A 14,273-nucleotide genomic window follows, 5' to 3' on the forward strand; every position below is an offset into this window, starting at 1 on the left:
GAGAGGCGGAGAAGTGGAGAGGTTTAGAGAGGGAATTCCAGAGCTTAGGGCCTTGGCAGATGAAAGCACGGCCGCCAATAGTGGAGCGATTAAAATCGGGAATGCACAAGAGCCCAGATATGGAGGAGCGCAGATATCTTGGAGTATTGTAGGGCTGGATGAGGTTATAGAGATAGGGAGGAGTGAGGCTATGGAGGGATTTGAAAACAAGGATGAGAATTTTAAAATCAAGGAATTGCTCAACCAGGAGCCAATGTAGGTCAGCAAGCACAGGGGTGATGGGTGAATGGGACTTGGTGTGAGTTAGGATATGGGCAGCAGAGTTTTGGATGACCTCAAGTTTATGGAGGGTGGAAGATGGGAGGCTGACCAAGAGTGTGTTGGAATAGTCAAGTCTAGAGGTAACAAAGGCATGGATGCAGATTTCAGCAGCAGATGAGCCGAGGCGGGGCAGAGTCGGGCGATGTTACCGAGGTGGAAATAGGAGGTCTTAGTGATGGCGGGATATGCGGTCAAAGCTCCTATCGGGGTCAAATACGACACCGAGGTTGCGGACAGTCTGATTCAGCCTCAGACAGTTGCCAGGGAGCTGGATCGAGTCGGTGGATAGGGCACGGAGTTTGTGGCGGGGACCGAAGACAATGGCTTTGTTCTTCCCAATATTTTGTTGGAGGAAATTTCTGCTGATCCAGTACTGGATGTCAGACAAGCAGTATGACAATTTAGAGATAGTGGAGGGGTTGAGACAGGTGGTGATAAGGTAGAGCTGATTGTCGTCAGCGTACATGTGGAACCTGACGCTGTGCTTTCGGATGATGTCGCCGAGGGCAGCATGTAGTTGAGAAATAGGAGGGGGCCAAGGGTAAATCCCTGGGGGATGCCAGAGGTAACGGTGTGGGAACAGGAAGTGAAGCCATTGCAGGTGATTCTCTGGCTATGACTGGATAGATAAAAATGGAGCCAGGCGAGTGCAGTCCCATCCAGCTGGACGACTGTTGAGAGGTGTTGGAGGAGGATTGTGTGGTCAACTGTGTCAAAGACTGCAGACAGGTTGAGAAGGACAAGAAAGGATAGTTTACCACTGTCAATCACATAGGATATAATTTGTGACTTTGGCTAGAGCCATTTCAGTACTGTGGCAGGGGTGGAAACCTGATTGGAGGGGTTCAAACATGGAGTTCTGGGAAAGATGGGCACGAATTTGGGAGGCAATAGCATGTTCAAGGTCTTTGGAGAGGGAAGAGATGTTGTAAATGGGGCAGTAGTTTGCAAAGATGGAGGGGTCAAGAGTTGCTTTTTGAGGAGAGGGGCGATGACGGCAGATTTGAAGGAGAGTGGGACAGTCCTCGAGGAGAGAGAACCGTTTACAGTATCAGCTAACATGGGGGCCAGGAAGAGAAGTTGGGTGGTCAGCAGTTTAGTGGGAATAGGGTCGAGGAAGCAGGAGGTGGATCACATGGACAGGGCATGAGGGGAGATAGAAGAGAAACTAGAGAAAGATGCAAGCTCTGGGCTAGGGCAGGGGGAACCTTGGAGGAAGTTTGGCCCTGTGGGCTAGGGGAAGGGAGGGAAGCGGCAGAGGCAGCTGAATGGATGGTCACAATCTCAAAACAAGTTCATGAGCTTCTCGCACTTATTGTTGGAGGTGAGGATGTAGAAGACAGGGGAAGAGGGGTTTAATACGGTTTGCAGTGTAGAAAAGAAGCCGGGGGTTATATTTTCATTCCAGGATGATCCTGGGAGTGAACAGTTTTGGCAGACGAGGGCAGGACCCGACAGTGCTTTATGTAGTCCAGCCATCGATGAATGGCTAAACCAGTTGTCCACCATATACATTTAAGTCTGCGTCCCTTGGACTTAAGAAATGCAGACTTGAACGTATATGCAGATGATGTAACAAATAACTGCTGCAATAAGTGTTAACCATATTCCTGAGTTGTTGTAAGGTTAGCGTTGGTGGGAATTTACAAATTTTACAATTTAAATAAAGAGACTGATTAAAAGATATTAAGAACAACGGGTAGTAAATTGTTGGAATATGTCAATAATGAGTAACAGCATGAATAACCCAAGAATTTCTGACAACATTTCAAGGTCAGAATTAATAACTGTGAAAATTCCAACCGGTTAATGATTAACCGACAAGAACACTTGGGGTTGAATTTAACAGGAAATGGAAGAACATTTCAAATAATAGAAGCTGCTTTTATATCAGGAAGCTTCTAACAGAAGGAGTTGGTGAAAATGGCAAAAGAACAAAAACTACAAATGAACAAGTGGATTAAACAAATTTGTACAAAACTCCAAAGGACTGCAAGAAAGTATTAACATGCTTATACCCCCAACAAATAATCAATTAAAACTTTTTCTCTTGGGAGATACAACAGAATGTCTGCTACAATGATGGGGGCAGTATACTGAAGGCATGGAGTCTTGCACTGCAGAGTAGGCAGGAGATCATATATGACTGCTCAAGGTATGATATTCTCCAGGAGCAAAATCCCAGGGTAGTTTTCCTCTATCGGGAAGATAACAGGCCATAAGTTGCCGGGAGAAGGGCCGCCGCGAGCTGAGAGCTGCGCTATTTGCCCAACTTCTGCCCAGCGAATGCCCTTGAAATTCTTCCGCCTGGTAAAAGCAGGCCTGCTTTTACTAGGCGTATGAGTTTTAAAAATTAGAAAAATAAAATTTTATCACTCATTTATACATTTAAAAACCCTATCCAATAAGTTTATTTTTAGCCCTGTTAAAACATAATTTTTTTTCAAAAAATAAAAATGTTTAAAATATTTAATTAAATGATATTTTAATTAATTTCAAATATGTAATTTAAAACAATTATTTATTTCATGTGTGTGTGTTTTTTTTAAGCGAGCCCCATTCATACTTATGGGAGTTCCGTACATACGTAATCCCCATAAGTATGAATGGGGATTCCCCTTCTTTCATTGGTTGAACCGGCCCATGTGATCCCAGGGGTGCTTGTGAACTGCATGCGCCCCTGGGATAAATGGGCCTCTACCAGCGAGTACCCGGAGAGGCTCAGGAGCGTGAATCTATGAACCTCCCGGACCACCAGGTAAATTTGTAGATTTTTTGCAGGTCGGAGGCATTGGGAAGCCTCCGACTGCAAATTTTGGGCCAACATGTTGAACAAATGTAGAACAGTAATTTTGCATACAAACTCAAGGTATAACCATGGGTGTCCATTCTTGTATATTTGCTCAGAGGAGGGAAAATAGGTGACTAAGTTACTAACCTACCAAATTCATAGAATCATAGAAAAATTACAACACAGGAGGCCATTTGGCCCATTGTGTCCGTGCCGGTTGAAAGAGGTACCCAGCCTAATCCCACCTTCCAGCACTTGGTCCGTAGCCTTGTAGGTTACGGCTCTTCAAGAGCACATCCAAGTACTTTTTAAATGTGATGAAGGTTTCTGCCTCTACTACCCTTTCGGGCAGTGAGATCCAGACCCCCACCATCCTCTGGGTGAAATTTTTTTCTCTCATCTCCCCTCTAATCATAGGATTACATAGGATATACAGCACAGAAACAGGACATTCGGCCCAACCAGTCCATGTCAGCGTTCATGCTCCACACGAGCCTCCTCACGTCTTTCCTCATCTAAATCTATCAGCATAGCCCTCTATTTCCCTTTTCCCTCAGATGCTTGTCTAGCCTCCCCTTAAATGCATCTATACCATTTTCTTCAACCACTTCCTGTGGTAGCGAGTTCCACATTCTCACCACTCTTTGGGTAAAGAAGTTTCTTCTGAATTCCCTATTTGATTTCTTGGTGACTATCTTGTATTGATGGCCTCTAGTTATGCTCTTCCCCACAAGTGGAAACATTCTCTCTGTATCCACTCTATCAAAACCGTTCATAAATTTTAAAGACCTCTATTAGGTCACCCCTCTTTTTTTTTCCTCTTTGAAAAAAGGCTGAGACCCAGCCTGTTCATCCTTTCCTGATATGTATACCCTCGCATTTCTGGTATCATCCTTCTACCAATTTCTTTAAATCTATGCCCCCTGGTTCTTGACGCCTCTGCTGAGGGAAATAGGTCCTTCCTATCCACTCTATCTAGGCCCCTCAATTTTATACATCTCAATTAAATCTCCCCTCAGCCTCCTCTGTTCCAAGGAAAACAACCCCAGCCTATCCAATCTTTCCTCATAGCTAAAGTTTTCCAGTCCTGGCCACATCCTCATAAATCTCCTCTGCACTCTCTCTAGTGTGATCACATCTTTCCTGTAATGTGGTGACCAGAACTGCATGCAGTACTCAAGCTGAGGCCTAACCAGTGTTGTATATAGTTCTAGCAGAACTTCCCATCTCTTGTATTCTATGCCTTGGCTAATAAAAGAAAACATTCCGTATGCCTTTTTAACTACTTTATCGACCTGTTCTGCCACCTTTAAGGATCTGTGGACATACACTCCAGGGTCCCTCTGTTCCTCCACACCTCTCAGTATCCTCCCATTAATTGTGTATTCCCTTGCCTTGTTACCCCTCCTCAAATGCATTACCTCACACTTTTCCGGACTGAATTCCATTTGCCACTGTTCTGCCCACCTGACCAGTCCATTGATATCTTCCTGCAGTCTAAAGCTTTCCTCCTCACGGTCAACCACACGGCCAACTTTTGTATCATCTGCAAATGTCTTTATCATGCCCCCTACATTTAAGTCTAAATCATTAATATATACCACAAAAAGTAAGGGACCAAGTACGGAGCCCTGTGGAACCCCACTGGAAACAGCCTTCCAGTCGCAAAACCTCCCCTCAACCATTACCCTTTGCTTCCTGCCATTGAGCCAATTTTGGATCCAATTTGCCACTTTCCCTTGGATCCCATGGGTTTTTACTTTTTTGATCAGCCTGCCATGTGGGACCTTTAGCCTTGCTAAAATCCATGTAGATTACATCAAACGCACTGCCCTCATCGACCCTCCTTGTTACCTCTTCAAAGAATTCAATCAAGTTAGTCAGACATGGCCTTCCCTTTACAAAACCATGCTGACTGTCCTTGATTAATCTGGGTCTTTGTAAATGAAGGTTTATACTGTCCCTCAGAATTGATTCCAGTAATTTGCCCACCACCGAGGTTAAACTAACTAGCCTGTAACTGCTCGGTTTATGCCTTCCTTTCTTTTTAAACAATGGTACAACGTTAGCAGTTCTCCAGTCCTCTGGCACCACTCCTATAGCCAGGTAGGATCGGAAAATCATGGTCAATTTCTTCCCTTGCTTCTTTGAATAGCCTCGGATATATTTCATCTGGCTCTAGCGATTTATCTACTTTCAAGGAAGCTAAACCCCTTAATACTTCCTCTCTTACTATATTTATCCCGTCCAATATTTAATTATCTTCCTCCTTAACTTCAACGTTGCCATCATTCCCCTCTTGTGAAGACAGCTGCAAAGTATTCATTAAGTACCTTACCCACATCCTCCGCCGCCACACATAGATCACCATTTTGGTCCTGGATGGGTCCTACTCTTTCCTTAGTTACCCTCTTGCTCTTTATGTAATTATAAAAGATCTTTGGGTTTTCTTGATTCTACTTGCCAGTATTTTTTCATGCCTTCTTTCTCCCTTCCTAATTTCCTTAATTTCACCCCTACACTTTCTATACCCTTCTCGGCTTTCTGCAGTATTGATAGATAGATTGACAATTCTATAACAAATATTCCTGTTTTAGCCAAACAATGGATGAAACAGACACTGACCATGGCAGACAAGTGTTCTACTGTAAGTCAAAATGTAACCTTTCAGTTGGGTATTTCTCTTTTTTTCCCCAATTTAAAATCCACAAATTAAAAAAAAAATCCTAAAACTATAACATGCCATAAAGACAAAGCCTTCCTTATGATTGATACCCACCTTTGTCAAATGTAAAAGCACTTTTAAATATTACAGGATTGCATTATGATGCATGCAACGGGTGCACACAAACGTTGGAATTTGAAAAAAGTTTCCAGTCGCATCAATGAAATCACTTTCAAAGCACAGTGGTAAAAGTGAGCCAATACGGGGATCTTACTTTTCAGCAAGCTCTGGCCAATTACTTCTTAATACCTGTAGTTTAAAACAGGGAAGTACAAGTGCAGTATCATCAAAGCCTGAAAATGGATCATGTATTTGTCAAAGATTACAGTAATATGTTTTTCGTGGGGGGCTGGCGAGAGAAGAGGAGCAAAAAAAGAGTGCTAACCAATGTTCCCTCTAATTTTTTTTGTACTGAGCGGGCCACAAACTCCTTTGAACGTGATCTTTTTGTCAATGAGTAAATTTTACTCCAAACAACAACTTTTACAACAACAACCACTTAAAAGCACATACCTATACAGTAATGCCATATTGCCACCCCACCGTCTCAGATCATGAGACAATCAGACAAGGTTCTATGCAAGTTTAACATAACTTCTCTGCTTTTGAATTCCATTCCTCTAGAAATGAACCCCAGTGCTTCATTTGCACTTTTATGGCTTTTTTTAACCTGCATTGCTACTTTTTAAATGATTTGTGAATCCATACCCCTTGATTCTTTTGTACCTCTATGCCATTTAGACTCTTATTTTCCAAGGAGTAGGTCGCCTCCTTATTCCTCCTACCAAAATGCACTACCTCACACTTAACTATATTGAAATTCATTTGTCATTTACATACCCATTCTGTTTACAGTAGAATTAATTAAAAGCGTTTACAAACATATACAAACTCTATTAAAATAAAATTACTTGCCAGAAATAACTGGGATATAAAAGAACTGCACAATAATGCATTAACACTTCAGAAATGTCACTCAGTTACACGGTTGTGCATTGACAAACAATCCAAAAGCCCAAAGTGAGATGAAAGAGGCATATTTGTGCAATTTGTATTAATTTTAAAGTTTTCAACGTATTAGCCCATCACTCATGTCATTATAGCAATGGCTGCACAAGCAACAGGAGCAGCGATTTTCCTATGGCGCGGACGTCCACATAATTAGAATATAAATTACAATGCAACCAAATGCCCAACAAATATAAAGTGCTGTAGTTCTTTAGTTCACAGTATTAAAAAGAATTGAACAAAAATGGGTATTTTCAAATTCAATCACTTCCATTAATAAACATTGCCTTCGTGAACCAGTACACCCACCATGTAACATGTCAGAAATGCAGCACTTATTCACAAGTGCAGAAAAGCACATACACAATGTGTGTTACCGAATTTAAAACAAAGCAGGAAAAGCTATGATTTAACAGAAATAAACAAACATTCATCTTTCTTCGTGGACAGAAGAACCAATCAGACTAACTTGGAAATGTTCACTAGTATGGTGACGTAAAGACGCTAATTTACGAATTTCGCTTCTAATGTTTTGCTCTCAAACATTCTCCACAATATTAATCCCTACTCTCAAGTGTAAGGAAATCTTACGACGACTGTACAAGGCTTTGGTGAGACCACATCTGGAGTACTGTGCACAGTTTTGGTTTCCTTATCTGAGGAAGGATATACTTGCCTCAGAGGCCGTTTAACAAAGGTTCACTAGATTGATCCCTGGGGTAAGAGGGTTGTCCTATCAGGAGAGATTGAGTAGACTGGGCCAACGCTGTCCAGAGTTTAGAAGAATGAGAGGTGATCTCATTGAAACATACAAGATTCTGAGGGGGATTGACAGGGTAGATGCTGAGAGATTATTTCCCCTGGCTGGAGAGTCTAGAGCTGGGGGTACAGTCTCAGGATAAGGGGTCGGCCATTTAGTACTGAGAGGAGGAGGAATTTCTTCACTCAGAGGGTTGTGAATCTTTGGAATTCTTTACTCCAGAGGGCTGAAGATGCTCAGTTGTTGAGTATATTCAAGGCTGAGGTAGGTAGATTTTTGGATTCTAAGGGAATCGAGGGATATGGGGATCGGATGAGAAAGTAGAGTTGGGGTCGCAGATCAGCCATGATCTTATTAAATGGTGGAGCAGGCTCGAAGGGCCGTATGGCCTACTCCTGCTCCTAATTCTTATGTTTGTAAGCGAAGCGTTTCAGCTTTTGCATGTTAAAATTGGGGACCAAAGTGAATGGCCCAAAAACTGGTGTCAAATCAAACAGTTGATTCAAAAGCATTTGAGCCATGAACAAAGGGTAGCAGTTATATCTGGGGTAAGTACTGCAGAATCATTAAAAAAAACTGTTGTGCCAGCGATGTCAAAGGGCCAATCAGGTCCCTTGTAAAAGGGGGACTGATTTTCTGGTAATGCTTGCATTTTTGGCTAAGACCCATGCCTGGATCCTCTGGCTGATGGCTTGTTTGGCTGGTTAATGCAGACGTACTGGCTGCTTTGCAGAAACCAGGCTGAGAATAAGGAAATTCCTGACATCAGGAGCCATTTTTGGGGCAGATGGAAGTTCTGTCTCAAACAAGTCCCCACAGGAACTACCAACCTGTCGGATCCACACCCTGATACAATTTCTGGCCTCTCCACAAGGACTTCCGGGGACTTGCCAGTGTGGCCAATAGCCCTGCAGATTAGCAAAATAATGAAGCTGTACGCAAGCTCGAGGAACAGCATCTCCTCTTTCGATTAGGCACTTTACAGCCTTCTGCACTCAACATCGAGTTCAACAATTTCAGTCCATAACCTCTGCCCCTATCATTTTTTTTCTTTCTCTCACATGGCAGCTGTCGATCATTCTGCCATTGCCATTTACACTTCATCTAGTCATCTTTTGCTTCTTAACTTGTCCCCTTATCATCTCCTTATGCCTTGCACCATCATCCCTTTTGTTTCTTAATCTCTCCTGCCTGCCATCCTATCACAGATCTTCCCTTTTGTTCTTTCCTCCCCTCCTCCCTTTCCCTGCCCCTCCACTTGCTTAAAAACCTGTTACATCTCCAACTTTTTCCCAGTTCTGACGAAAGGTCATCAACCTGAAACGTTAACTCTATTTTTCTCTCTACAGATGCTGCCTGACCTGCTGAGTATTTCCAGCATTTTGTTTTTATTTTAGCAAAATATTTCTTTAATTTAACACTACGCTTGTTACTGGCCAGGATTACGTGCTGATAAGCACTCAGGTTGCTGAGGTACTTACTGACTTGCCTTTCTTCGACTGTCTAATAACCCCCTCAGGCTGCACTTGCACTCCTGCAGCACACTGAAGCTTTGCGCCGGTGACTGGAGGCGGCAGCTGCGCGGTAACTGGCCCTCACTGGCAGCCGTGTGATTTAGCAAGCCAGTGTGATTGGTAGGCCAGTCCAGCCACTGATGTACGTCCGGGGGGGGGGGGGGATTTTCCCGCCTTCTCTTTGCACTGATTGGCCGGGGAACCCTGGTTGAGAAAGTCTGCAAACACACGTCGGTGGCTGGACAGGCCTGCCAATCACACGGCTGCCAGTGAGGTGCGGTTACCGCGCAACAGAAAATGCTGGAAAAACTCAGCAGGCCCGGCAACATCCGTGGAGAGAAAATAGAGTCAACGTTTCGGGTCAAACCCTTTGTCAAGACTGAAAAAGCACAGGAAATGAAACAGATTAAAAGGACAGGCTGGGAGTGAACAAAAGAGAAGTGAAGAGACATTAAGAGGAATTCAAAACGAGACGAGATGGTGATAGGACTAGTGGAGACAAAAGACAGCTCTAGATTAGGTGTGAAATGCGCTGGCAGAATGGGAGACAGCTGCCATGTGGGAGAGAAAAGGGGGGGGGGGGGGGCCAAAACAAAGGTGTGGATAAAAAATAAGTAAAAATGTAATGGGGGCCGAGGTTATGATCTGAAATTGTTGGAACTCGATATGGTGTCCAGAAGGCTGTAGAGTGCCTAATCGGAAGATGAGGTGCTGTTCCTCGAGCTTACGCTGAGCTTCCGTGGAACAATGCAAGAGCCCAAGTACAGTGAGGTCTGAAACGTTGACTCTATTTTCTCTCCACGGATGTTGCCTGGCCTGCTGAGTTTTTCCAGCATTTTCTGATGTTATTTCGGATTTCCAGCATCTGCAGCATTTTGCTATCGTACTAGCGATTACCCCGCAGTTGCCTGCCTCGAGTCAGAGTACCCGGTGTGAAGCTTCAGTGTGCTGCGGGAGCGCGGCCCGTTTATTTAATTGTGCGGCCCAATCAAGAATGCTGTGCGGCCGCGCATGCGTGTAGTTCAGGGGAACAGTGGCGCTAACAACATAAAATAGTCTTGCAGAGTTCCAATTTATAACTGAGAATTTCAGAAAGACTTATATTTGCACTTTTTAAATTAATTACTGGAAAAATGATCTCTTCATATCCCCATGAGGAATGACCCTTTTAATGTAGAATACCTTGAATATGTTTACCGAGCTTATTGAAAGAATATATGCCAAATCTACAAACACCAGAACTAGTAAAAGCAAGAGTTTTATATCATAAAATTCTAATTACCAACATAACAATGGTGGCAATCCAGCGGTTTGGGTCAACCATCTTCCTCATTTGCTTCAATGGTCCCATGAGAAAACAGGTGCTGGAATAAAGAGACAGAAAACAGATTAAGTTTCCAGAAATTAAGTTTTGCAGATAACAACAAAACTGTTTTGAGGCAAAAGGGGAAGAAGAAGCAGCCCTCAATTGCTAGTTAACAGTTGTCACATTATGACTTATAACCTCAACCAGAATCACTCCTTTTGCTTAATTGTAAACAAGAGATTTCTGGATGTGTAGCCTTTCACATTACACAATAGTAATTATTTAACAGTAAAACTTCTTAGTTAATGGAGATGCCACTTTGTCTTCATTGTCATCATGTCTTGACTTGGCATCCAATAGTAATTCAAGGCATAGATTAGAAGATTACACGAAACAGCATTGAAGACCATTACCATTCAGGCTTTCTCCAACACCTTTTTGTTGTGTAATATTTTGAAAACAGTTTCAATAACCTGATTGCATCTCCTACAAACTAAAATTTGCATATTTTATTCTCTGCTGCAGACGACAGTAATTTTTTTTTAACCGAACACCACGCAGGGTAGGATAACTAAAGTAAGTAGGGGCTATTAGGGACTACAAAGGTAACCTGCGTGTGGAAGCGAAAGACATGGGTATGGTTCTTAATGAATACTTTGCGTCTGTTTTCACAAATGAGAGGGGCGATGCAGACATTGCAATCAAGCAGGAGGAGTGTGAAATATTAGATGAAATAAACATAGAAAGAGGAAGTATTAAGAGGTTTAGCATCTTTGAAAGTGGATAACTTGCCAGGCCCGGATGAAATGTATCCCAGACGGTCAAGGGAAGTAAGAGAGGAAATAGCAGAGGCTCTGACCATAATTTTCCAATCCTCTCTGGCTTCAGGCATAGTGCCAGATGACTGGAGGACTGCTAACGTGGTACCGTTGTTTAAAAAGGGAGAAAGGGATAGACCGAGTAATTACAGGCCAGTCAACCTAACCTCGGTGGTGGGAAAATTATTGGAAGAATTGGAGGGACAGGATAAATCTTCATTTAGGTTTAATCACACTGATTAATCAGGGACAGTCAGCATGGATTTGTTAAGGGAAGATCGTGTCTTAATAAATTGATTTAATTTTTTGAGGAGGTAACAAGGAGGGTCGATGAGGGTAGTGTGTTTGGCGTAGTCTATATGGATTTTAGCAAGGCTTTTGATAAGGTCCCGCATGGCAGACTGGTCACAAAAGTAAAAGCCCATGAGATCCAAGTGAAAGTAGCAAGTTGGTTCCAAAATTGGCTCAGAGGCGGGAAACAAAGGTGTAATGGTCGAAGGGTGTTTTTGTTTTTTGTGACTGGAAGGCCGTTTCCCGTGGGGTTCCACAGGGCTCAGTACTAAGTCCTTTGCTTTTTGTGGTATATACCAATGATTTGGACTTGAATGTAGACTATGATTAAGAAGTTTGCAGATGATACAAAAATTGGCCGTGTGGTTGATAATGAAGAAAGCAAGCTGCAGACTGCAGGATGATATCAATGGACTGGTCAGGTGGGCAGAACAGTGGCAAATGGAATTCAATCTGGAGAAGTGAGGGGTAATGCATTTGGGGAGGGCTAACAAGGCAACGGAATACACAATAAATAAGAACATAAGAAATAGGAGCAGGAGTAGGGCATTCGGCCCTTCGAGCCTGCTCCGCCATTCAATGAGATCATGGCTGATCTTCTGCCTCAACTCCATTCACCGGCCCTATCGCCATATCCCTTGATGCCCTTACTAGTCTGAAATCTATCGACTTCTGTTTTGAATATACCCAATGACTGAGCCTTCACAGCCCTCTGGGGTAGAGAATTCCAAAGATTCACCACCCTCTGTGAAGAAATTTCTTCTCATCTCAGTCCTGAATGGCCTACCCTTTATCCTGAGGCTGTGGCCCCTGGTTCTAGACTCCCCAGCCAAGGAAAACATTCTCCCAGCATCCACCCTATCAAGCCCTGTAATAATTTTGTATGCTTCAATGAGATCCCCTCTCATTCTTCTGAATTCAAGAGAATACAAGCCTAGTTTACTCAATCTCTTCTCATACAACAGTCCCGCCATCCCAGGAATCAATCTCGTGAACTTTTGTTGCACTCCCTCTATGGCAAGTATATCCTTCCTTAGGTAAGGAGACCAAAACTGTACACAGTACTCCAGGTGTGGTCTCACCAAGGCCCTATATAATTGGAGTAAGACTTTACTCCTGTACTCAAATCCTCTTGTAATGAAGGTCAGCATACCATTTGCCTTCCTAATGGCTTGCTGCACCTGTACATTCACTTTCAGTGACTCATGTACAAGGACACCCAGGTTCGTTTGAACATCTGCATGCCCCAATCTTACACCATTTAGGAAATACTCTGCCTTTCTGTTTTTTCTACCAAAGTGGATAACTTCACATTTTTCCACATTATCACAGAACACAGATATCACAGAAACCCCACAGTGCAGATAGAGGCCATTTCGGCCCATCGAGCCTGCACCGACACATATCCTACCCGATCCCTGTAACCCCACGTATTTAATCCCCCTAACACTAAGGGTCAATTTTATCATAGCCAATCAACCTAACCTGCACATCTTTGGACAGTGGGAGGAAACCGGAGCACCCGGAGGAAACCCACGCAAACACGGGGAGAATGTGCAAACTCCACACAGACAGTCACCCGAGGCCGGATTCGAACCTAGGTCCCTGGCGCTGTGAGGCAACAGTGCTAACCACTATGCCACCGTGCTGCCCCTTATATTCCATCTGCCATGTTCTCGCCCACTCACTGAGCCTGTCGAGATCCCCTTGAAGCCTCTTCACATCCTCTTCACAACTGACACTGCCACCTAGCTTTGTATCATCAGCAAATTTGGAAATGTTACATTTTGTCCCCTCATCCAAATCATTGATATAGATTGCGAATAGCTGGGGCCCAAGCACCGATCTTTGCGGTACCCCACTAGTCACAGCCTGTCATCCCGAAAAAGACCCGTTTATCCCTACTCTGTTTTCTGTTTGTTAACCAATTCTCAGTCCATGTTAGTATATTACCCCCAATTCCATGTGCCCTAATTTTGTTCACCAACCTCTTGTGTGGGACCTTATCGAAGACCTTCTGAAAATCCAAATACACCACATCTACCGGTTCCCCTTTGTCTACTCCACTAGTTACATCCTCAAAGAACTCCAATAGGTTTGTTAAAAAGGATTTCCCTTTCATAAATCCATGTTGACTCTGCCCAATCTTATTAGTTTCTGTGCCCAGTTATTGCATCCTTTACAATAGATTCCAGCATTTTCCCAACTACTGATGTGAGGCTAACAGGTCTGTAGTTCCCCGTTTTCTCTCTCCCTCCTTTCTTAAATAGTGGGGTTACATTTGCTATCCTCCAATCTGCAGGAACCATTCCAGAATCTATAGAATTTTGGAAGATGACAACCAATGCGTCCACTATCTCAATGGCCACCTCTTTCAAAATCCTAGGATGTAGGTCATCCGGTTCTTGGGATTCATTGACTTTTAGTCCCATTAATTTTGCTGGTACTGTTTTTTTACTAATAATAATTTCTTTAAGTTCATTATTGCCACACCCTTGGTTTTCTCGTATTTCTGGGAAGTTTTTTGTGTCTTCCTCCGTGAAGACAGAAACAAAATATTTATTTAATTTCTCTGTCATTTCCTCATTCCCCATGATAAATTCTCCCGTCTCTGACTGTAAAGGACCTACGTTTACCTTCGCCAGTCTTAAATGGTAGGACACTGAGAAGTGCAGAAGATCAGAGGGACCTTGGAGTGCCAGTCCACAGATTCCTGAAGGTAGCAGGACAGGTAGATAA

At 43.2% G+C, this 14,273-nt stretch overlaps 1 protein-coding gene across 2 annotated transcripts in view; it reads right to left on the reverse strand.

Moving 5' to 3' along the window:
* Nucleotides 1–14,273, reverse strand: part of sft2d1 (SFT2 domain containing 1) — a 93,740-nt gene that overhangs the window by 19,419 nt on the left and 60,048 nt on the right. For both annotated transcript variants that reach the window (XM_085981468.1, XM_085981469.1), the window contains exon 4: nt 10,402–10,483. In XM_085981468.1, the coding sequence (XP_085837594.1) occupies nt 10,402–10,483 (82 nt within the window). The remainder of the gene's footprint in view (nt 1–10,401; nt 10,484–14,273) is intronic.

Source organism: Somniosus microcephalus, chromosome 3 (genome assembly GCF_052327205.1).
Source record: "Somniosus microcephalus isolate GS21.2 chromosome 3, FLI_Smic_1.0, whole genome shotgun sequence".
NCBI lineage: Eukaryota > Metazoa > Chordata > Chondrichthyes > Squaliformes > Somniosidae > Somniosus > Somniosus microcephalus.